Source organism: Chanos chanos, chromosome 16, assembly GCF_902362185.1.
Source record: "Chanos chanos chromosome 16, fChaCha1.1, whole genome shotgun sequence".
NCBI classification, from domain to species: domain Eukaryota; kingdom Metazoa; phylum Chordata; class Actinopteri; order Gonorynchiformes; family Chanidae; genus Chanos; species Chanos chanos.
In genome coordinates this window covers 10,281,650-10,303,690 of record NC_044510.1, presented here as the reverse complement: position 1 = coordinate 10,303,690, position 22,041 = coordinate 10,281,650, and the positions used below count along the sequence as shown (strand labels likewise).

The following is a 22,041-nucleotide window of genomic DNA, read 5'->3' as shown; positions in this document are numbered from 1 at the left end:
CTGCAATGTTATAAACATCAAAACCTTTCACTTCAGATTCAAAATCAAATGACGACGTCTGAGTTTTTACCGAAAACAGTAAAGCTGTTTGGCATTTGTGTTCTGCAGTTCAAAGAAGACAAGAGTTTTAAGGATGCATATCTGAGGTGCTGTGGGAAACATAAGAGCTAATCTAACGCAGACGGCCTGATTTCTGTCATGTGGTTAAATCAACTCGCTGAATTAACAACGTGTTTCTTAAACAAGTTACATTTGCGTACGACCAAAAACAACCGTCGTGCGTTCAAACAAGAGTTCATATAATCCTTTTTTTCCCTTCATTATTTATAACATGTTTATCAGAAATTCATTGATTTTCATCTGAAATGTTTCAACTGATTCCCAGCCGTATTAAATCTTAAAGTCTAACGTCAAAACACAGAAAGGAAGAGGCATTTTAAATCATTTTTTTTTATTATCAATATTTACATTCATGATTTCTGAAACAAGTAAAGCTCTTTAGGTACAAAAAAAAATCTTTAAAAGGCACAAACTCTTCATGGCAGTACAACATTATCTTCTACCACCATATAATACAATCTATCTTTTTATATATATATAAATTTACTCTTAGATTTGTAGTATACAGTCAGTATCACTCTCAAAATATCTAACAATCTTCTTATATGCTGATACTTTAAGGCAAGGATAATTCAGACTTCACAGTTTCAATTTTAATCAATATTTTCTTCTCTGTTTTGGTTTATTTATTTATGTTTTTTTTTTTTAAACATTTCTGCATAGGCAAATGTGTAAAAACGGATGCAAAAGGCTGCTTGGTTATTTGCACTATTAAAATCTGATACCACACTAGTTGCAAACAATGACTAAGTGGCATCTACATGCAAGCAACCATTTAAAAAGTGCATTGTGTCATTCTCTATGAATATAGAAAAGGATTAAGAAAACAAAGAAAGTTTCCACACCCACCGAAAAGGCTACGGGAAGATCATTAAGACAAATGAGTTAAGAAAAAAAAAAATCACAATTAACTCCACAGACAAAACAAAAAGAAATCACATGACCTAAAATAAACCCTCTCGTGAAGGCTTTGTCATTCAAATAGGAGACATCACACCAAATCATTTACTTCTTAGAGCCAGCAAACCAAAACGCGGCAGCTTTTTTTTCTTCTTCTTCCTCTTCTTCTTTAGACAAATAACGCACTTTTGGCAAACTTCCAGTTAACTGCCTTCCTTTAGATTTGGCTCATGAACAGGCAGTGTGCGACTGTGAGAGAGTAGCGAAAGAAGGGAGAACAGATTTTCCAACGAAGCGTTGGACTGTTTGTTAATATTTCACACAGACAAAGGAAATTAAGAAAAAAAAAAAATCAATTATGTTGTGGTATTGGGCGTACTGCCCAATGCTTCTTCGGTTTAACACATTTCTTAAAAAGAAAAGCTGACCTTTTTCCTCGTCATTCTTAAAGAGAAAATAAAACAGTCGCTTAACTGCTTTTAGGTGTCGCACACATGGCAGAGCTGAGAGTACCGGAGAACTCTGGCTTCCCCGTCGGAAAGGAGAACTTTCTCGACGCACGCATTTGATTTTAGTTCAGTTTACATTTTAAGGCTCAAATTTGAATGAATAAAACAGAGTGGAGTCGAGTTAATTATCCTCAGCGGTATGGGACAGTTTTAGAGCAATGTAATAAAGTAGTGCAAATTATGAATGTACAAAACACATCAATGCAAACAGCATTTGTTCTCTGATGCAATAGCATTTCTATACTGTTAACAACTCTCTGCTTATAGATACTGAACACATGGACATTTCAGTGTAATAGCTGACTCGTTTGTGATGATGTATTCAGGACGGAGTCTCTCCGACAAACCTCCCAGTCAAAAAAGAAAAAAAAAAAAAACGATGAAAATTTTAATTATCTGATGTACAATACCGATAAAACTGTTTTTGGAATCACTGCGAGGTGTGATCTGCAGATGCACTCAATGCAAAACTGATTTGGGGGGGTAAACCTCTGCTTTCAATATCACTAAAGTTTCTGTATATTTCAACAATCTATATTCTCATTAGATGTCGCAATATATGATCCTAAATGTACCAGTCCATAGTGAATAAATCAACTGCTAAAACAGGTTATGTTTCTAACTGGTAGTGAAAGCTGGGTTTTCCTAATAAGGACATATAGTAGACCACAATGAACTGGATTGCAATCTTTGTTTAACATGGCAGGAGATGGATAGGATCATTTATGATGAAAACATGACTTGTCTAAAAGAGTGTTATGTTCTGATGCTTGTAGTGCTAAGATGATTTTGGAAAACTCACAAAAGGTTGGTAAATGTGCAGTGTTGGCAGCCATAAGGAAATGAGCTGCACTTGCCCCTTCAGACCACCAGGGGGCTCTGTGAGCAGACTGTTAGATTGGCATATGTTGTAACTGAGCTTAGTTGCTTTATGCATATCTGTGAGCAATCTGACCATTTTATTCCCTGCTCAGAGAGCTAATATTACTATGGACAGGAAGCTGGTCTTAATTCAGTGTTTTTTTAGAAACTTATTCCACAGAATTTGTCTGGCAGGCAGATGCTTAGAAAAAGCAAAGGTAATTCAGACCAGACACTGTGTTGTCTATGGCAGTAGCGCTCTCTGTGGACAGAATCCCGCCCTGAAGCAGATAAATATACAGAAAGACATTCTTAGGCTTTTTACAACGGACACAAACGATCCATGTCAGGGCACACTTTTGAGTATAATGGATTAATACATAAAATCCCAATAACAGACACCCCCCCCCCCCCCCCTCCTCCATACATCTATAACAGGAAACTCTGCCTCGGTGTTACTTGCTTGCAGTTGCCATTTGGAAAACTGTCATTCAGAACAGCGTTGGACATAAGACAAGAGTGGCTCACTAGAAGGAGAAAAAACGAAAAAGCAAAAAAAAAAAGGAAGCACAAACTATATCACTACTTACGTGTATACAGTGTACAGTGTATTCAACAGACATCTATATATGTCAAAATTATACACCCAGTTGTACAGTAATATGCCTGTCTGACAGAATAAACTGACATTTCGATCTGAAGTTTAAACAACATGAAGACGCTCTTTAAGATGATCTCCAGCCCTTCATCTTTTCAGAGTGATGTTTATATTCTGCTTCTGAATTTATCAAGTTCTTATTTATTTTAATTTATTAAGTTATTATTTCTTAAAGGAGCTTGCAGCCTCATATTTGCCAGAGTGTCTGAAGTCTCCACGGAGATTTGTTGAAAGGAGCGAGAGAGTAAAGCATTAAAGAAGTGGTGAAGCAGTTTTCACCTTTCATGTGCCTCAAATCTGGAGCGAACACCTTACGATATATTATATAAGTTATGGAAAAAGCAGCTCAAAACATTCTAGGCTTTTTTATTCAAATTGAATGTTATTATGTTTATATCCTGGTTTTGGCTTTGGGTTTTTTTTTGTTTAATTTTTATATGCTTTATATTTTTTATTTTCTTTACACTATGGTTACCACTACATTTTGGCATAAAAAGCTACGGCATAAACAAAGTTTAGTCTTTTTCCTCTTCTCCTCCTTCTTCTTCTTCTTTTTCACATTCTGTGCTTTGTTTTGAGGCGAGAGTACATGGAGACATGATCCGAATGAGACCTAACCGTTGTAACACTCACCATTCTGTTGTAGTCAGTGGCGAAGGTCACGCCCTTGGTGGTCCTCTCCTGAGACCCACTGCTGCTGCCACTGACCGAGTTCTTGCGCATAATTCCTGTGAGGGGTTTTACACAGATGTTAGGCTTGGAGGGTTCACTGAAAAGTAACATGTAAAGTTTAAGGTCATAATGCCTCAATTCTAACTGCCCAGGGAAGTTTTACGACAAAATATATTAACTGTGTAATCTAATTTTCTTGGCCTAAATGTCAGACTACTTTACAAGTAACAAGCACTGTTTTCAAGGAAACAAGAATTTCAATTAAGTTGTGTTATGTAAAAGTCAATTAAAATAAACTCAATCAGAATTTAATCAAAATGCACCTTGAGAATGATTGATAGTGAAATTATTTGTTTTCTCATCCAGAGGCCAGAGTCTCAATGAAATCATCTAAAAATGAATGGAGGACTTGGAAAAAAAATTACTTGATTTGTACTTTTCCAAAGGAACTGAAGTTGGATCTTGGCCAAATATATAATACAGTATTTAGCTGAAAAAAATAAAAGTGGTGTTTTCATACCCGTAGGGGGCAGTATGTCCAGTCTCTGCAGGCTGTTCCGGCGAGATGGTGGATAGCCGCCGCTCTTGGACAACCGTCGCTGGCGACTGGACAGCATTGCCGCCGGGGACACGATTCCTGGGGGCGGGACTTTACCCATCCTCTCGTACAGCTCCTCGATCTCTCGCTTTTGAGCCGCCTGCAGGCTCTGCACCTCAGACAGATGCCTGGGAAAGAGGGATATGTGAACGAATGTGACGATGATTTATTACAAGCTTTTGAAATGTTAATTTCACATATAAATGAATTTTCATAACAGAACTTCCTCTTTACATGGAGTCAGTTAACTGTTCAGTTTACTTTAATACTGGATCTTTCTCTTATCTAAAAAATCTATGAAGAGTTCCTCCAGAACTGTTTGTTTTTTGTTTTTAACAGTTACCTCCTCCTTAGCTCCTTCAGCTCCTCAAGCATCTCCTCGTCCTCGCTCTCCGTTTCATCGCTGCTCACGTACGAGGTGCTGCGATTGTAAGTCATCCAAGGCTGGGTCAAGCCGTTACTGAACTGAGGGCTGCTGAGAGAGGCATCCCACAGGCTAACGCTTATTCTCCTTCCCCTTCTCTCTCCCTCCTCCTCTTCCAGCTCTCCGTCCTCATGCTCACCGTCCCTGTGCAATTCGTGCGGGGGCCCGTTGAATGGCTTGTTTGGGGGTGACAAGGTGAGAGTGCTCAAGCTGGCTTCTGATTCGCCCACGTCCTCTGTGCTGCTTTCTGAGTGGCTGTGACGGGCAGGGGGCGGGCTGTTACGCGTTGGTGGGGGAGGCGTCTGGGGACGGGCTGGTTTAGACGGAGATGAGGGGATCTCTTGGCTCGGAGTGACCTGGAATCGGCCCACGGTACGTGTGGGTTTATTCTCTGGAGAAAGAGAGAGAGAGAGAAAGAGAGAGGAGAGGGAGAGAGAGAGAGATGAGAGAAATCCAAAATTAGCTTAACCCTAAAACTGCTATTAAACGGACACAATAAAAAAAATACCACATACACCACAAGAGTCATTAGTTATAGGTTTCAAAAAGGAGAAGAAAATACCAGTACCATCTAAAATACCATTTGAAGACAGTCACATTTGGAAAACATTATTTCTGACAGCAGCTGCCCTGTTGTGCCCCATCCTACCACTAGATGTCAGTCTATCCTATTCTTTCATGTGTCTCTGTCTTTTGAGAGCTCAGAACTCTAAATGAAATTGCAAAATATTCTGGTTGTGTTATTTAAAATAAACTCTTTGTGACAAGGAAAAGCTTCAGTTATCACAAGCAGAAGAAAACTAACACAAGTCTACAATGTGTGGAATAATCAAGGAACTCACCTTCAGAGATGGGAGACAGTCGGCCCTTGGCAGAGTTAGTCAGTGCCTCAGGCACAATCAGAGAACAGGAGTCTCCAGGTGTGGGTGAAAACACCTTTGTTGGAAGAGAAGAAAGAGAAAAGATAAAATAAAATCATACCTTTGACTTCAGCACTTTTGCCCCAGTTTTGACATTTGTAATACAAGACAACACTCACTGAAGTGTGTGTGTGTGTGTGTGTGTGTGTGTTTGCTGATGTTTTCCAGACTAAGACCAAAGACGTTGAAAGTTCAAAGTAGCTCCGCGCAGGTGAGTGACATCTACTGAAATAAAATCAACCAATTTTTTTTTTTCCCCAGATGGAGCACATGAGAAATACACAACATTTGTCAGAGTCACAATATAAAGTCAGTTATATGCTTCCTTCTCTCCCTGCTGGTAAATTCCAGCATTTTCTTGTTGATGTAAATCCACTGTCACTAAGTCATGACAGGAAAGTAACTGGGGAGCTTGACAAGAGTTGTGGAGCATAACCAGACCACACATAAATCTGAGGTGTCAGGTGTGGAACATAGTCACCTGTTCAGTTTCACTGTCTTTTGTCCTTTTTATTCACTCGTTGATTTTTCTAGATTGTTCTGAACCTTCCCTTGAACGGGATTCCCCTGTACACAGTCATCTCTTTTTGACTTAATGTTTGACATTGAGCAGCTGTTTTTGCTGACACTAATGATCTAGTTAGAGTTTAGGTCTGAAACTCACTTCAGTGCAAGTTGCCTTTGCATTGTTTCTTTTTACTTATTCCCTTTTATCTCCCTGGCTGAGATGCTGGTTGTAGTTGAAGTTACTTACAGTGTTCTGAGGGCTGTGGGAGGCAGAGGATGTTGGGGAACTGGTGATGGAGGAGGAGGTGGAGGTTGAGGATGCGCTGTCCATCTGGGGCGGCTCCTTTGGGATTGAGTGACTCTCTGCCTGGAGATTCGTTTGGGAACCATGAATCGGGTTGGGACTGCTGGTGGAGACGGGTTGCCTGGCGTCTGTGGGACCCATTCCTGCTCCCTCTTTGTGCCCTGTAGGCCCTCCTGTGCGAGGTGCTACGTTTGCCCTCGATCCCACTGGCGTGCTTGTGTTCAAAGGCCAGGCAGGCATGTACTTTCCTTCCTGTGGGTCAAGGCCGGTACCGGGTTGCATTGGGGGATGGGTGTCAGAATACTGGTACATGTCCATGTACTGACCCATCTGGGCACTCTGCTGGTAGGCCGCCTCACCCTTGCCAAGGCCCGGCTGCTGGGGGGTGTACACACTTGGGAAACCTCCTTGGGTGGCCACATGATGGTGGAACCCTTGTGGCAGGTTGGAAGGCATGGAGGTGTTGGGCATGAAGGACTGAGCCACGCTCATGGCCAGCGAAAGCACGTTGGCCAGTGACAGAAGTGGCTGCTGACCCGGTGGCCACATTCCCGCAGCCTGCTGGGGTAGTGGCGGAGGTTGGGGACCAGTAGGGGCAGCCAGAGAAACGGCTTCGGGCGGAGGCACAAGCTCTCCCCCTTGAGTTCCGGAGGTTAGGGAAGAGGTGGAGAAGTTAGGGTTACTGGGAACACGAACAAGGGGGGAAGGCTTCAGAGAGGGCTGGTTGACTGGGTAGCGGTAGGGGAACGCAGGGTTGTGAACATAGGGTGGTTTGGGGTACTGTCCGGCAACCTGGTTTGGCAGTAGTAGAGGCAAAGCATCAGGGTTGGAGAACTGTGGGTAATTGGATGTGGTTGGGTGGTAAGTCTGGGAAGAGCCTAAAAGATGGGGAAGAGAAATGTATGAATTAGAGCTATAGACCAATGTCGCTGATCATTCTCTTACAAGTCGACTCATGAATTCACTAATGGACTGTACTTGATGGAATTGTTTAATTGCTGCTCATTCATGATTTAGATGCTACTGAAAGTAAACTGATACGCTGCAGTTCACTGAGGACGGAGAGCTGGAAGTAAAATGATCTTTTACAGATTTTAAGATCTTAGATCATTTTCTGAACTAGTTCAAAAAACAAGTACCAGATGTTATGCTAGGGATGTTATAACTTCCACAGTTCTTGTCTCCAGGGACAATACCTATAACATATTCACATTTTGACAAGACTGAGTGGTTTCCTTGGTGATTGGCTTGTAAAAAAGGACAAGGCAAAATACAGTCTTAAGGAGTGTCCTCTCGAAAGTACAATTTCAGGTAGTTCCATACCCAATGTTCACTCTCAGTAACAGTGACAACAACAACAAGAAACATGCCGGAAAACTGCTCTCGTTATCACATTAGATAGACAGATAAATAGACAGTTAGATAGACAAATAGATTCGTTTTCAGCATAATACAGAGCATTGCATTTTTATCTGTTTGGTGCCAAATTTGTGAATATTTCTCCTATTTTAGTGTCTTCTGTAAAATATGATAACGATGTGTAATACAGACATTCATGTTGTCATTTATGTCAAGTTTCATCTATTTACAAAACAAAGAAATTGCTACTTGCTGTAAACTACTATCAAATTGCTCCTGGAAAAGTAAGGAGAATGTGCTTAAGGCACGAACTGCTCCAAATATATGACGCCGGACTGCAACTCTCCATGCCAGGAGTAAGAGATTAGATTACTCAATTGACCCATGTCAGTGAGTTAGTTGGGCACTAGGTCAAGGATTAGTACCATCAGTGCATTCATCTATCACATGGACAGATAGACGGATGGCTGGAGGTTCAGATATGGGCTTGTTCAGTACCTGACGTGTGAAAGGACTGGGAGCGAAGAGGGCGCACGGGCGGAACTGCATCCGGGTCGATGTAGAAATCTGCATTGAGTGCTGGGGTAGAACCGTGGTTCCCCTGACCCAGGCTGGCAGCTGTGTAATCTGGAGACAAACACACACGTACACACACAAATCACGCCCAAGCAGACACAGTGGAAAGTGTTGTGTAATATCAAACATGTGTGAGAGCCACAGTTACAAAACCAGTGAGTGCATGCAAAAACTAGTCAAAACCAATAAAACCAATATTATCCAATATCCCAAAGCAAATACTATGACCTGACAGTGGTTATGTCTCTAGTTTATAGTGTGCGGTAAATTAAATTAATCATTTCCAAGTAAATGAGATATTTGAGTAATTGAACTCCAGAGAAGTGATTGGGAAGTTACCTGGAAGGGAGGATGAGGAATGCGTGCGGGCTAACCCTTGTGTGGCCAGATTGGGCTGCAAGACAGAGACAAAGTGCCAACGTGTCATTTTTCCTACCAGGCTACAGAAGAATACTGTCCATTTTAAATGTTGAATTATTATCTTATTGTTAATTTCGGTATGTTTATCAGTTTATGATATTACATTAAAACAGCAATTCAAGTTATGTTTCATGAATGTATCCTAAGTTACTGTACTCCTTTTGCTGGGAATATATTATGATTCGTACCACTTTTTTTAGTTAAGTAAAATCAAATATGTTTTGCTTTAATTCCAAACTAGAATGTCAGAGTATATTCTGTTTTGTTTTGTTTTGTTTTTTTTCTGAATTTCTGTTTGTGGTCCAGATAATACATCTGACTCACCCAAACATAAACCAAACCGAATGATTTAAAACATTCAGCTGAGGCCCTGTGCGCTATTCCTTGTCTATTTCTGTCTAAGGCTGTAATCTTTGGCGATGAGAAGTGTCTAATCTACTTTAACGGCCTTCAGTAATGTGGTCACAGAGATGAAAAGCCAGTAGGAGAACCTGAACTCTAAAAACCCCTTCAGCCTTAAGCCATAAAGCTCCACTCTAAGCACTGTAAACGCTGGTGATAAAAGCCGTTTTTAAACTGGAGCACTCGTGCTCAATGCTTCGTTTTAAGACTTTACTGATAACGATATTATCGCTGCCCTGAAAATGATAACAAGACATGAGATGGTGCACACTGCCAATCACCAGCGTGTTATCAATACATTTTTATTGTCAAGTCAGCAGGTGAAATTATTTAGGTGGATCCCGCCAGTTTGTGAAATGACTGTTCACTTAAGATACATTGTCTGAATGTAGCTACAACATGTGAATTTTGTGAGGCAGTTTTGGGGTTGAGCGCTTTTTAGAGTTAGCTAGTCACACTCCAGCCACTGTTCTTCTAAGGTATAAGAACCAATTTGTGATTCTCAGAGTGTTGAGCTGTGTATGGAGTACAGGGCAGCTCATTTTGATTCAGCAGAATTCAGAGAAGGTCAGTCAGTGCAACTGATGAACACACACACACACACACACGCACACACACACGCACGTGCATGCACACACACACACACACACACACACACACACACGGAATATATTGCCACTTCCTGGACGGCCTTTTCTTATTCAAAAGCTCTCTGTGTTGACCTACACCAGTCAAAGTGGGCATAACAATGGCATAATTATTTCCTGCTATATTCTCTTCAGCGTTAACAGTGATATCGTGGAGCGTTGTTTGCGGAGCCCTGGTTTTCCGCAGCACCGACCTGCGAGGCTGACAGGGTGCCTGCTCCGCTCAGGTAAGGCAGGCGCGACGCGTTTCCCTGGGTCAGACCCAGCGGCTCCTTCCTCATCAGCGTCTCCGCTCTCCTGATGATGTCTCTCATGCGGTGGATGAAGCCCTCCTCTTCCGATGGCAGGATGAACTCATTATGGACCTGGATGGAGGTGGGTTGGAGAAGACAGATGATGCTCAAATAAGTCACGGTCTGTTTCTCTCAACCTTGACAGGGATAGGATTTCTGTTGAATGCAACGATTCACAGATTTTTTTATTTATTTATTTTTTTTGTAGTTATTTTTTGGGGAGGATTTAAGCATTATTAACATTAAAAGTGTTATTAAAAATTCTTTGTGTGCAGTATTTTGATAAGGAGACTTATGTTTTCATTACACTGAAATTGAAAGTAATTAACATTTCAAAAACTCATCCACATATCCATTAACTTCTTAACGGTTCTGTACTTTCAATCACACTTCATTTCTCACATTCAAACATTACCCCGAAGGTCATGTGAGACATGAAAGCTTCCTTTCAAGTGAATACATAATTCCCTAGAACAGTTAATGAAACGAATCCATAGCTAACTGTATATGTGGACACAAACTCATGTGTAAACCTGTTTATGGATGTCAACCTGATATAAAGCAGTCACACAAAGGACACACATACATCGACGGAACACCCTACATGTTTAAGAAAAACAACGCGCTCTAAATTGAGACCGAAGCGGATCTGCCGACGCATTTTTCCAAACATGCAGTCACGCACAGTCTGTGTTTTAGCCTCTCACAGTAAAACCCACTTCAAAACTGTAAAAAAAAAAGAAAAAAAAAAGCCGAAAATTTTATTGAACGGGAAATCAGGAACACGCTGCACTGGAGAATTTGTCTCTGTTTATTGTACCGTAAATGTCAGTTTGTACTACTTTCACTCCGGTACAAGAGTTTAAAGTTTTTTTTGTTTTGTTTCATTTTTGTTTTTGTTTTTTTGCAGCTAGCGTGTGAGGCTAGCCAGGCACCGGTTTGTTTTCCACTAATGACAGCTGGTGGCTGTGAGGCTGCTGAGTTGACAAGCTCAAGAGATTATAGGAAACCCAAACACGTAAGCCAAGCTTCAACACCCTTCACCGCATACTAAGTTTCTTCTAACGTGCTCGACAGTTCATGGCATCAGGAAGGTCTTGACTTCTGTCCTCTTTGGGATTATTTGGTGCCTAACTGCATGTTTTTTTTGTTTGTTTTTTTTTTTTCCACTTATAGCACAATACAGCATTTAGTGTTAATTAAATAATGGGAATTCAACCTCTAGAATAGTTTTGAATAAATGATTAATATGTATTTAGAAATAGTTGAATCGATGATTAATTCTTTAAGCAAAATGAGGTACGCCGCCTTACTCGGGTAAGAAAAATCAATTTAAGTGCTAACTTGAAAAAACAGTAAGTATCCCGGCCCCCTTATTTTTTTGAAGGTCTGTGGGATTATGGTTGTGAGGGAAAAAAAACTCACCATTACTGCAGCGATATCCTCTGGATTGTCTCCATCCAGGTCGAATTTAAATGTCACCATTTTGCTGTTGTGTGTCTGTAGTTGGCACTCCACTACCCGGTCCACTTTGTCTGAAAGCTGTACATGGACAGAATTAGTGTGTGCGCACATGCGTGTGTGCCTGCATTTGTGTTTTGTGTTTGTGTGTGTATGTGTGTGTGTGGTTGTGGGTGAATGTGTGTGTGTGGGTGAGTGTGTGTGTTCATGCGAGTGTGTAATTATGCTCGAAGCAGCCACTCCCCCAAAAACCAGAAATTACCTCTTGAAAAATTACATGACAATATATAACTGATCTTGGTCAAAATTCAAGTCCGAAGGGGTTGAAAAATTATGATTTAAAAACAATACAAGATGGCTTGAGAGCTCTCAGCCATTCCATATGTGTCCTGTTCTGCCAAGTCATACAAAATGACATAATAAGAACAAGTAGTCATGAAAATACGGAGGAGATGGGTTCTTAAGAGCTGATTTGAGATTGACCAATACAGAAATGATAGGGAGGGAGAGAGAGAGAGAGAGAGAGAGAGAGGTGTGTATATTACATATTTTGATGCTTGGTGTGGTGAACTGACGATTATGGTTTTCGTACCGCTGTGATGCGCAGGCGTGAGCGGGTCCTCCTCTTGAGCAGCTTGTTTCCTGTACGCTTAGGGCCCCTAACGCTCTTCTCCGATAGGCCTTCGTATCCGTCACTCAAACCAGACGTCACATCAGAGGCATAGCTGTTGAGAGAAAATAAGTCACGTGACCTGTAATACATGATCACAATAAATTCCTTAGAAAAGCCTGAGATTACATTTTGATTAAATTTAGGGTGTACTGTAGGGATAATACATTTGTATCAATGTGTCTTTGTATGTGTTTGTATTACAAAAACCCTAGCACCCAAAGTCCAACCAAGTTCCACACGTATCATTATAATGAGAGATCAGTATGAGTAACGAATCTGTCATTTTCCTATTAAGGCAACTTAATTAAAAAGTGATTTCATTAAGTAGGATAAACAACACACAAATGTGGTAAACTATGGAATTCTGATGTTTCAATGGACTGAAGACATACAGTCTCTGTGTATGTTCAAATTCAGTCACCGGGGTCTTTTCGCAATATACATAGATCATCCAGAACAGAGCCCATAGTACTACCTTGCCCAATTTGAATTTGCCCAAGTTATTTTGAAAGGTTTCAGTTAAGACAGAGAAAATTTGGTGATTTTAATTTCTCCTCAGTGCCCTCCATCTTATGTGTCTTAATGGACATAAAACCCCACCTCACCCTGAGTGTGGTGTCTGATAAAATGTAATGACAGCCAAAAATAAATGTGTGTGTGTGTGTGTGTGTGTGAGTGTGTCTGTATGTACAGTTGAAAAACACGTTGCATTCGTCAGAGTGGACCAGTCCTTAAGGAAGCCGCTGACCCATTCATGTTTTATTAATGATGACGTCAAACATGCCCCCGTTTTTCATGGGACAGTGAATTCACAAAGAAAAATACACATACATACACCCTCACACACACACACACACACACACACACACACACACAGACACTTTGCTCCCAGACATGTTTAATGGACTAGAGAGAAAAACCATCTACACTTCAAACAAATACACACACACAAACACACTCCTCCCCCCTAGACATGTTTTTGTTGACTGGAGTGGAAATGTGTTGAAACTGCCTTCAAACAGATACGCAGAGACAATGAACCAAAGGGGGAGTTTGTTTAAATAGCCTCCAAACTCAACTAAGGTGGATCTCACTTTGGAGAAATGACGTAACAACGGAGGACATAAGCAAATACTTGACATTCACCATTTCTTTCCATCAATCTTATCTACGATACGAAAAAAAAATTGTTAATTCATCTAATATGTTAAATATCCCATACTGGGGTTTGCTGTTTTTGGTCATATTAGGTTGTTGGGCTGACCATGCTGGGGGCGATCTCTGTTGTGTCGTTGTTGTTTATCGGAATTCATAGCATGTTAGGTTACGATGGGTTACCTGTCGACAGGTGAGGAGAACCCACTGGCTGATCCTGACTGGACGCGTTCAGTGTTGTGAGATACGGCGATACTCTGCAGAGGGAGAAATCGGGGAGTCAGTGAAGGAACGAGGAGCCAACATTCCTGGCGGTCAGTGACAGTCGAGAGAAGACGGTTCACTCGATGGAAAATCAAAAAGACCTCTTTGAGAGAAAACCTGCCTTCCTGACCCTAGACCTGTGCTAACATCGACAGACTCTAAGTCTGAAAAAATGTGTGAATTAACCTGAGTGAAGCAACTGTAAACTAGTCTTGAGTTACCGTCTGAGTTTTAGCAAACAAGTCTTAAAACTCACTTCGCCAGAGGACATCTGTGGCACATAGGAAATTAAAACTTGTTTATGATTTTTTTTTTTTTAGGGTGAACTAAAATTATTACCTATTATTTAAAATTCATAAATAGTGGGTTTATTTATAAACTTTGCATCAATTAAAATAGCGTAGTGTAGATGTAGCAGTAATGAACACATTGACGTTTCTTCAATTAAAAACATTTCACTGCAGGTTCGGAAAATCAGCCTTAATGAAGGATCTGTTCTTATCCCCCCTGATCTTGTCAGCTGTTTTAAATACCTCACCTCACACTGGCTACCCACCGAGGGGAAGCGAAGGGCTGGTATTGGTGCATCCTGGATGGGAGGAGCTTCGACGGGCGGGACATCCGCATGAGACGTTTCCATTGGTGGTGGTGGGGCGGCAGGGGCAGGGTTTTGGCTTGGGAGAGGTCCTTCAGAGGGCTCCTGGAGCCCAGAGGAGCTCAGGTATCCATCTGTCTCGCAGTCAGCTGCCGTTTGGCGACCCGAGGTCAAACACACACACACACACACACACACACACCGAGGAGAGCGGTTTGCCGTTAGCAGTGGTTTGAGGCTAACGTAAAAAAGTGAACAGAGACGTCTAAAAGGATTAGAGGTGATCTGAGGTAACCACAACAAACGCACGCAGGATGTCTGCCTGGAACGACCACGTGGGATCAAGCCACTTTAGACAAAGCCCTGTCAGATGAGGAGGTCTTCCCAGGGCAATGCTCCAGCTATTGTCTATCAATCCGCTGGTTACTGCTGGTCCCTCCACCACCAGTTTCAAATTTACTAAGACAAACAAATCTAAACTTAAATGGGAGAAGACGACCTGGTGTGTCCATGACCATTACGTGTGCACTCAGTAAGTTTACACAGTTCAATAAATTTGTTTGTGCTTGATGCTTGTGGAGGCTAAATGAGATACAAACGCCACATACTTTGAGTAGGTGATGAATGCATCAATTGAGATCAGTCATGAAGTCTACAGTTACAACACCTTCATAAAGGCTTTGATTGCTATTGTGGGGTTTTAAAAACCATATGGGAAAACTATGACCTGAGGTTCAACATTTAAAAGTATAGCTGTCAACAGTGACATCGTTCGTGTTAATATATTGGATTTAAAATTCCTTCATTATAATGCAATGTATTTCTGTAGAAATCCTTAACTATACATTTTTGTTATTACTTCCAGCCCTGTGACTGTAGCTTATGAACTGAACAGCTGGGCTGCATACAGGGACAAAACCGGGACCAAAACTCTAAGAACTTTTGGACAAGACACAAGCACTCTAGCTATTAATCTAATGAGTCAGTGGAGGTGGTAGCCAGTTGCTTTGAATCCAATGGTGGTTATATATTGTGTGCAGGTGATTAAAACATAGCATAGCTACACACTCACAGGTGGCTGAGGAATAGCTGGCGTGACGAATGTTGTAGTGCAGTTGCTGGTCTGTTTCTGGTTCCTCTGGCTCGGTAGTGAAGCTGGCATTGATGCCCGAGTCCATCGAGCCAACGGCTGGCGATGGAGCTGGTCCAGACACGGTGACGGTTGGTGGCGTTTGTGCCGGGGTGGACGCGGGTGTCTCCGAGGACTTCAGGGCTGGATTTTGTGCAGGGACGGAGACGGGGTGCTCGGACTCGGGGGCCTGCTCTGGCTCCGGCTCCTCCTCGATCACCTCCTCCTGGCGTCTCCTCTGCGCCTCCTCGGCCTGCCGGCGGAGTTTCTCGCGTTGCCGCTTGATGGAGGTCACGCGGTCGCGGATGGCCTTGGCCACCAACTTGTAGTCAGCCTCACAGACGAACCCCAGCACCACCTAGAGGGCGAAAAGAGCTTTTTATATGTGGCTCCCTGCCTTGTGATGTTCATTTATTTCTGCAGTGACTTACCAAATCAGCACTACACTCTACCCTTAAAACTGCTTGAGGACAGAGGTAAGAGAGAACAAAGAGGAGATTAAAATAAACGGAGGGAGAGGGGAAGTGAAGGAAAGACAGAGGACGAAAGTCGGAGAAGGAGAGTGTACGTCATATCCTCTTATCTTGACCTCAGCAGAAACTTCTTAGGCAGTGTACTTTTTCCATGACCAAAGTTCTTCTGAAAGTACCATGTACAAAGAACGCTTTGTAACACCGTGTAACTCTCAACAAAACTTTGTCCAACTTGGGAACATTTGTGATAAGCAGACATTAGACAATCCAATGTTTGTAATTTGCCGTTTGCCCGAAAAATTGTCTCATAACATGTACCAGCCTCAAATGGATATGCTCATTTGAAGTAATGCAAACTTGACAAAAACAAAGATCTAATCGGCCATGGAATGTATAAAGACACATTGGTTTTGTAGTGTTCTTAAAACTTGATTTTGAGATCTTCAATGAGCTTTAATGAGTCTGAATGTTCCCGAATCGTTCAAGTGTTTACGCATATGATAAACCGTATAGCGCTTTTTTATGGTTTGAACATCAAACACTGCAGGCATGTTTCAGTCCTTCATCTAATGTCAGAATACAGAAGCTGGCGCTCTTCATTTACAGCCATTTATTTATTGCTGTTCTCTGCAACAACACAAATGAAGTATTCCCACTAATGCTACACCTGTGACTGACTAATGGAATCCAGTCCTGAAAAAGCGAAAAAAACAAACAAAAAAAGAGGCGAACGTCGCAAAACACAGGGGGGGGGGGGGGGGGGGGGATTACGCTCTGGGGGAGGAGGGGGGGCACCCTCACCATCTCCTGAGCCACTTCCTCTGGCACGTCTTTGTAGAGCTCGAAGAGAAATTCAATGGCGTTGTTGTCCTTGTACTTCCCGTGCAGCTTCTTGGTGTCGTCCATGCGAAGCCAGAGCTTCAGTTCGGATTTCACCATGTCGTCCTCCTCGGCCAGCTCGACGTGGACGCCGTTGTTCTCCTGGAAGAACGGGTGCTCCAGCAGATCCTGAATAGTGTACCTGGTGACAGTTTGAGCCGAGAATTAGCCGACGGGTTCCACACCGCGTGCATGAATAAATGCAGAAGGCAGAATCAGCTAACAGATATTTTAGTAACTGATTTTTTTCTTTTCTTTTTTTTTTTTTTTTTGGTGAATGTCATTGACACTCATGAATAAATGTATAAACAGATGGATAATCAGTCGGACAGACAAATAAATAGATACATACAAACATATACATGCACATACATGCATAAATAGAATTGTTACTTCAGAAATGAAAAACTGTTATTATTTCTGAATTCAAAAAAATTGGGGTCATCTGTTTTACTGGTTTAGGTGTTTGGGCTGGTGAATCGTCTCATTGAGAAATAGATAAATAGATAAATCTACTGACACCATTTCATTGGTGTGGCAATCAGAAGGCACAATCTGAACACAAGTGGTGAATGAAGCTGGGTGAATATTCTGCTAGTGTGTAACATGGCAACGAAAGAGTGTTCACGTGAGGACTGTTTGATGTTGTTGCTATTTTTAACTCAATGCATCATCCAGTCAGTCTGGCTGAAGGACAACAGGTCAGCTGTGACCGATTCCTATTTTTCAGTTATAAAATGATCGGAATGTGTATATTGTTGATACTGTGAAACGTAGAAAAACTGGCTAGGCTGGTGTTTAACCACAACGCTGAATGTTGGCACATACAAAGATACAGTCGTATAACCCCACACTCCACAAGCCACACCCACACCCACACACACACACCCGACCTGTCATCACTTTTTGTTTAATGCTTTTCCACAGCAGGGTGTGTAGACATCTTTATTGACATTTAAAAGCCTTACAATAACAACAACGTAAAAATGAATGAAAGAAAGAAAGAAAGAAAGAAAGAAAGAAAAAAGACATCTGGATTACCTTTCATCTTTGTTCATGCGGATGCATCCTTCAATGATCTCCCTCAGTTCGGGGACTTTTACTTTGAAGAAGCTATCTGGCTTCATGCCCTGTGAGAAAAAGTCAGAAATATCACAGGTGTCAATCACAGTGACATGCAGAGAGGGAGAGGAAGCAGAGAGGCATGCAAAGACAATCTGGCACGGAAGTTTAAATGTAAACAGTTTGTGTCCGTTCAAAAATGATGTCCCTGTTATCAGAATTTCATAATTTATTTGATAATTCTTATAAATACCATTTCATAATATTAGTTTTAAACGTGAGGTGAGTGATAGCAATAACTAGCTCGCCTCCAAGGCAAAGCCTTAAAGGACAAAATTAGGTTTTGCCAAGTGAAAAAAAAAAAAAATGTCACTGATAGTCTTTACAACAATGGTGCCAATACAAAATGTTATATGACCACACACACACACACACACACACACACAGACAAACACGCTCGCTTGACCAACTGCTTGACTATCTTTAGGTTTATTGTGGAGAGGACGGCTCTGGAGAGCTGCTTGCCCGTTAAGTGGTTTATGAGCTCATGCGGCGACAGATCAGTGAATGTGGGACAGACCGCTTGGGCTCAAAGGCCAGTAAGGCAGAAGTCCTCTTGGCTCCGTTCTCTACTCAACTCCTAAATCCTGTCCGTTGCACTCTGCCATGAAAGTGGGCCACCTGATCGAGCAAAGCATGAACTGTGTGCTGCTTGTGTTCTATCTGTATTGTTTTATCTGCATATTGTTAAAGTTTTATTGCAGAATTTGATGCTGCGTTATGCACAGTCATTGTGGCTATACCAGCTTCACATGGTATCAGCATGTACTGTAGATAAACTGATTTCAGTGGGATCATTCAATTTCCAAGCAGCTGCTGCCAAGGTTGCATTAATTAACTTTTTTTAGTGCTAAAATTAGCAGCACATGTGACATCCAATCAGCTATTTATACCGACTTTGTGATTTAACTATTGAGTGTTTAAAAGTAATGGATAGGTAGGTAGGCAGGTAGGTAGATAGATAGATAGATAGATAGATAGATAGATAGATAGATAGATAGATAGATAGATAGATAGATAGATAGACAGACAGACAGACAGACAGACAGACAGACAGACAGATAAGCAGGTTTTATTTAACTCTGTTCATACCATAAATATATGGTATAAAAGTAAGATTAAACTGACACATGCCTCTCATCAGACATTTGTCATAGTGTAATGTAATTTTCCTCGCAGACGTTTCTTAAAACCTGTCTTTACTTCTTGCGATAAAAAGGTTTCCCACACAAACATGCTCACACTTGATATCATAGACAAGACAACCACGAACAACAAATTCATATTTTTTATTCACGGTTAGCTCTCCCTTTCGCCCTGGCATGTGCATCCGAAAAGGAAGGACCGTCTGTCCTTCTCCACCATCACCGATGACTCAGACGACTGCGAACAGAACGGGTACAATACACGAAACATCCTGTGTGAGTGCTAGGTAATGAGGCGTTTTTATTAACACAAACAAGACACAATGCACCCTGACGCGAGTGCAGGCCGCAGAGGGCCGAGTCTGCTCTGGATGTTTCTCTGCAAGTACGCCTGTCTCAGTTCAATGGGTTACGTAACTTTTTTTTTTTTTTTTCCTTCTGTGGTGAGTAGCCACAGTCAAATTCAGATATGCTTGGGGTAACAGATCGGTCAGATGGATTCCAGGTTTTGCGCTCTGTGGTGGATGAGACTTTTTTTTTTTAAATAAATGTATTCCTCTCTTAATAAACGAACTTCTTGTTGAAATGGAATGGATTCATTTCTTTAGCTGACCATAATACATGGTTTGGGAGGGTATACTTAACTAACTCACCACCTTGTAACACACACACACACACACACACACACACATACACAGAGAGAGAGAGACAGAGAGAGAAGAAAAAAGAGAAAAACTAGTCTCTTATTTGAAATATAAAAGGATAATAGAGCAAAATACACAATGTGTCAAATATACACCCACTGCCGAAAGCATAGAGATCATGAATATTTCATTTACAAGATAAGAACCCCATCCTGAAAACCCAGCAGCCTGTTTCACAGTTCAGCTCTCTCATTGGAATCACTCAAGAATAAAAAAAACCCAAGGTCTTGAATTTCCAAGCGGAAATATGAGGTCACCTAAACCCCGAGCTGTAAAAATTTATGAAGCGGAAACCGCGAGGTGTCTTGCTAATGAGAAGCCAAAGCACTGGCCAGGTTTCTCCACGTCAAACACAAACCACTTGCCAGTGCCTGGCTGGACAAGGTGTTGACAGATGAGATCCTTAAACTAAAAGGAACTCGCCGGCGACACAACCGATGTTCGTTTCAAAATACATCACATCATAAACCGAAGTGGTTTCAATACGTTGAAAAATATTTAGGGGGAGGTGGGGTTGTGATTACACGGAAAGTTCTGGAAGTTCTAGCATGTAGCTAGTGCCAAACACTTCACTGTTAAATTTTATAATGGATTAGACACTTTGTACTGAAAGGCGACGGAATTATTTTTTCATGAACATCGAAGTTGCCTGAATGTTCCTGAGCTACTGGGAAAAACAAGTGTTGAAGTTCTTTATGTAACCAGTCTGCCGTACTGTTACCTGATCAAGTGGTCCTGAATGGAAACTGACAGTGGGGGTACGTTGGTACAAACAGGACATTCATTTTGAAAGGAAAATGTGACTAAACCTGCTCGATCCTAAAAACCCGGCCTTCGCCAACGCTGGACGCTCTGACCGGTTCTCGTCCGAGGGAAAAAAGGAGGTTTTTAAAGGGGGGGGGTTTGTTTTAGGCAAGACAAAGGATGCTTTGTCTGGTCTTCTTTGTTGAGCTGTGACATCAGCACCTAACATCATTTGCGAATGGACCCTCAAAGCCTTTGAAGTTGGGAGCCAGACTCCCACCAGCTCCAAACTTGCTCATGGAGCCAACGAGGGACCAAATCAATGGACTTGCAATCAACAGTCTGGGCAGTATTAGTCTACGTCCCAAGGCGATGGAGAAGAACCAGCCTTTGTTTTCCTCGCAACTGTTGAAGTAATCTTTACAGAATTCAAAAAAAAAAAGAAGACAGAAAGAAAGAAAGAAAGAAAGAAAGAAAGAAAGAAAGAAAGAAGGAAAGAAAGAAAAGAAAAGGAAAAAAGAATGGCTATGAGGACAATATGATGCGGAAGCCTGAATACTGTAATGCGGAAGCCGGGATGAGAGATGGTCTGCAGACAGGTGGACAGTAAGATGACTGAGACAATGAAATGTGCATGTACAGCTGGATTTGGTCTCCTTGGCAACACAGCTATACAAGGCATACCTATATATGGGCATGGCATATCTGTGTATCTCCTCGTGTCGTAATTTCAGTGGTCTTTTTTTATTCATAACGCGCTATGGGGCGCACACAAAATCTGATTTAGCTTGAGTATAATTTTCTAATCCACAAAAGCATCAAACAGGAAGAGTGTCAGAACCACTTCTCTCTATAGAAGGTTTATCTTACGCAAGTCACCTTATGTTTGGCATTCTGGAGGCCATTATTTGGGGCTCTTTGTTTAATCAAAATTAATCATATTGTTTACAATTGAGCTAATTCAATAAGCACACTGAAAGCATTTAATTACAGCACAAAAGACAGGGCCAGCTTCCTGTGTCTGTGAGCTAAATGTCTTAAATCGGAGGCCTTTTTGGACAGTGGCCTGAAACCCGCTGCTTTCATCTCATCCATGTGTTAGAGATGTCCCAAAACCATTACGAAAGCAACCAAATGTTTTTGGTGGCTAACGAGGAGGTAGTACCGTCTAGTTTAGAAGACTGAACCTTATGTAATTAGTGTCTGCGTTTGACGTGCTTTCCTGTTGGTCCATGCCAGTATCCTCTAGACAGCTCTCCTGAGGCCTACTTTATGTCTCCTATTATGAGCATTGGATATTCCGTTTCATTGTACTATTAGTGTTAAAGATATGAATTAAGAACAAAAAGGGCCCCCTTTAAAGACATATACTGCCAGTACATTGGTTAGAGAACATGCATTATCTGTGAAGTAGAGCAGATTATCATTTACAGGAAAATGCTACAGTACATACATGTAACTGTTTTGTGCTTACACATGTATTCCATGTAGTCTGTAGAATGTTCTACATCTACACGATCTACACTG

At 41.5% G+C, this 22,041-nt stretch overlaps 1 protein-coding gene across 1 annotated transcript in view; it reads right to left on the bottom strand.

Annotated features, from left to right (window-relative positions):
* Positions 1-2,809: 2,809 nt before the first annotated feature.
* wnk4b (WNK lysine deficient protein kinase 4b) overlaps positions 2,810-22,041 on the bottom strand; it is a 47,801-nt gene continuing 28,569 nt past the window's right edge. The window contains exons 5-21 of the mRNA XM_030793465.1: positions 17,841-17,929; positions 16,722-16,941; positions 15,391-15,805; positions 14,280-14,467; positions 13,643-13,716; positions 12,224-12,356; positions 11,596-11,712; positions 10,072-10,242; positions 8,748-8,802; positions 8,331-8,459; positions 6,718-7,351; positions 6,417-6,669; positions 5,585-5,678; positions 4,662-5,133; positions 4,241-4,446; positions 3,682-3,776; positions 2,810-2,917 (exon numbers count right to left, since the gene is read on the bottom strand). Of these exons, the coding sequence (XP_030649325.1) occupies positions 2,915-2,917; positions 3,682-3,776; positions 4,241-4,446; positions 4,662-5,133; positions 5,585-5,678; positions 6,417-6,669; positions 6,718-7,351; positions 8,331-8,459; positions 8,748-8,802; positions 10,072-10,242; positions 11,596-11,712; positions 12,224-12,356; positions 13,643-13,716; positions 14,280-14,467; positions 15,391-15,805; positions 16,722-16,941; positions 17,841-17,929 (3,348 nt within the window). The 3' untranslated portion in view covers positions 2,810-2,914. The remainder of the gene's footprint in view (positions 2,918-3,681; positions 3,777-4,240; positions 4,447-4,661; positions 5,134-5,584; positions 5,679-6,416; positions 6,670-6,717; positions 7,352-8,330; positions 8,460-8,747; positions 8,803-10,071; positions 10,243-11,595; positions 11,713-12,223; positions 12,357-13,642; positions 13,717-14,279; positions 14,468-15,390; positions 15,806-16,721; positions 16,942-17,840; positions 17,930-22,041) is intronic.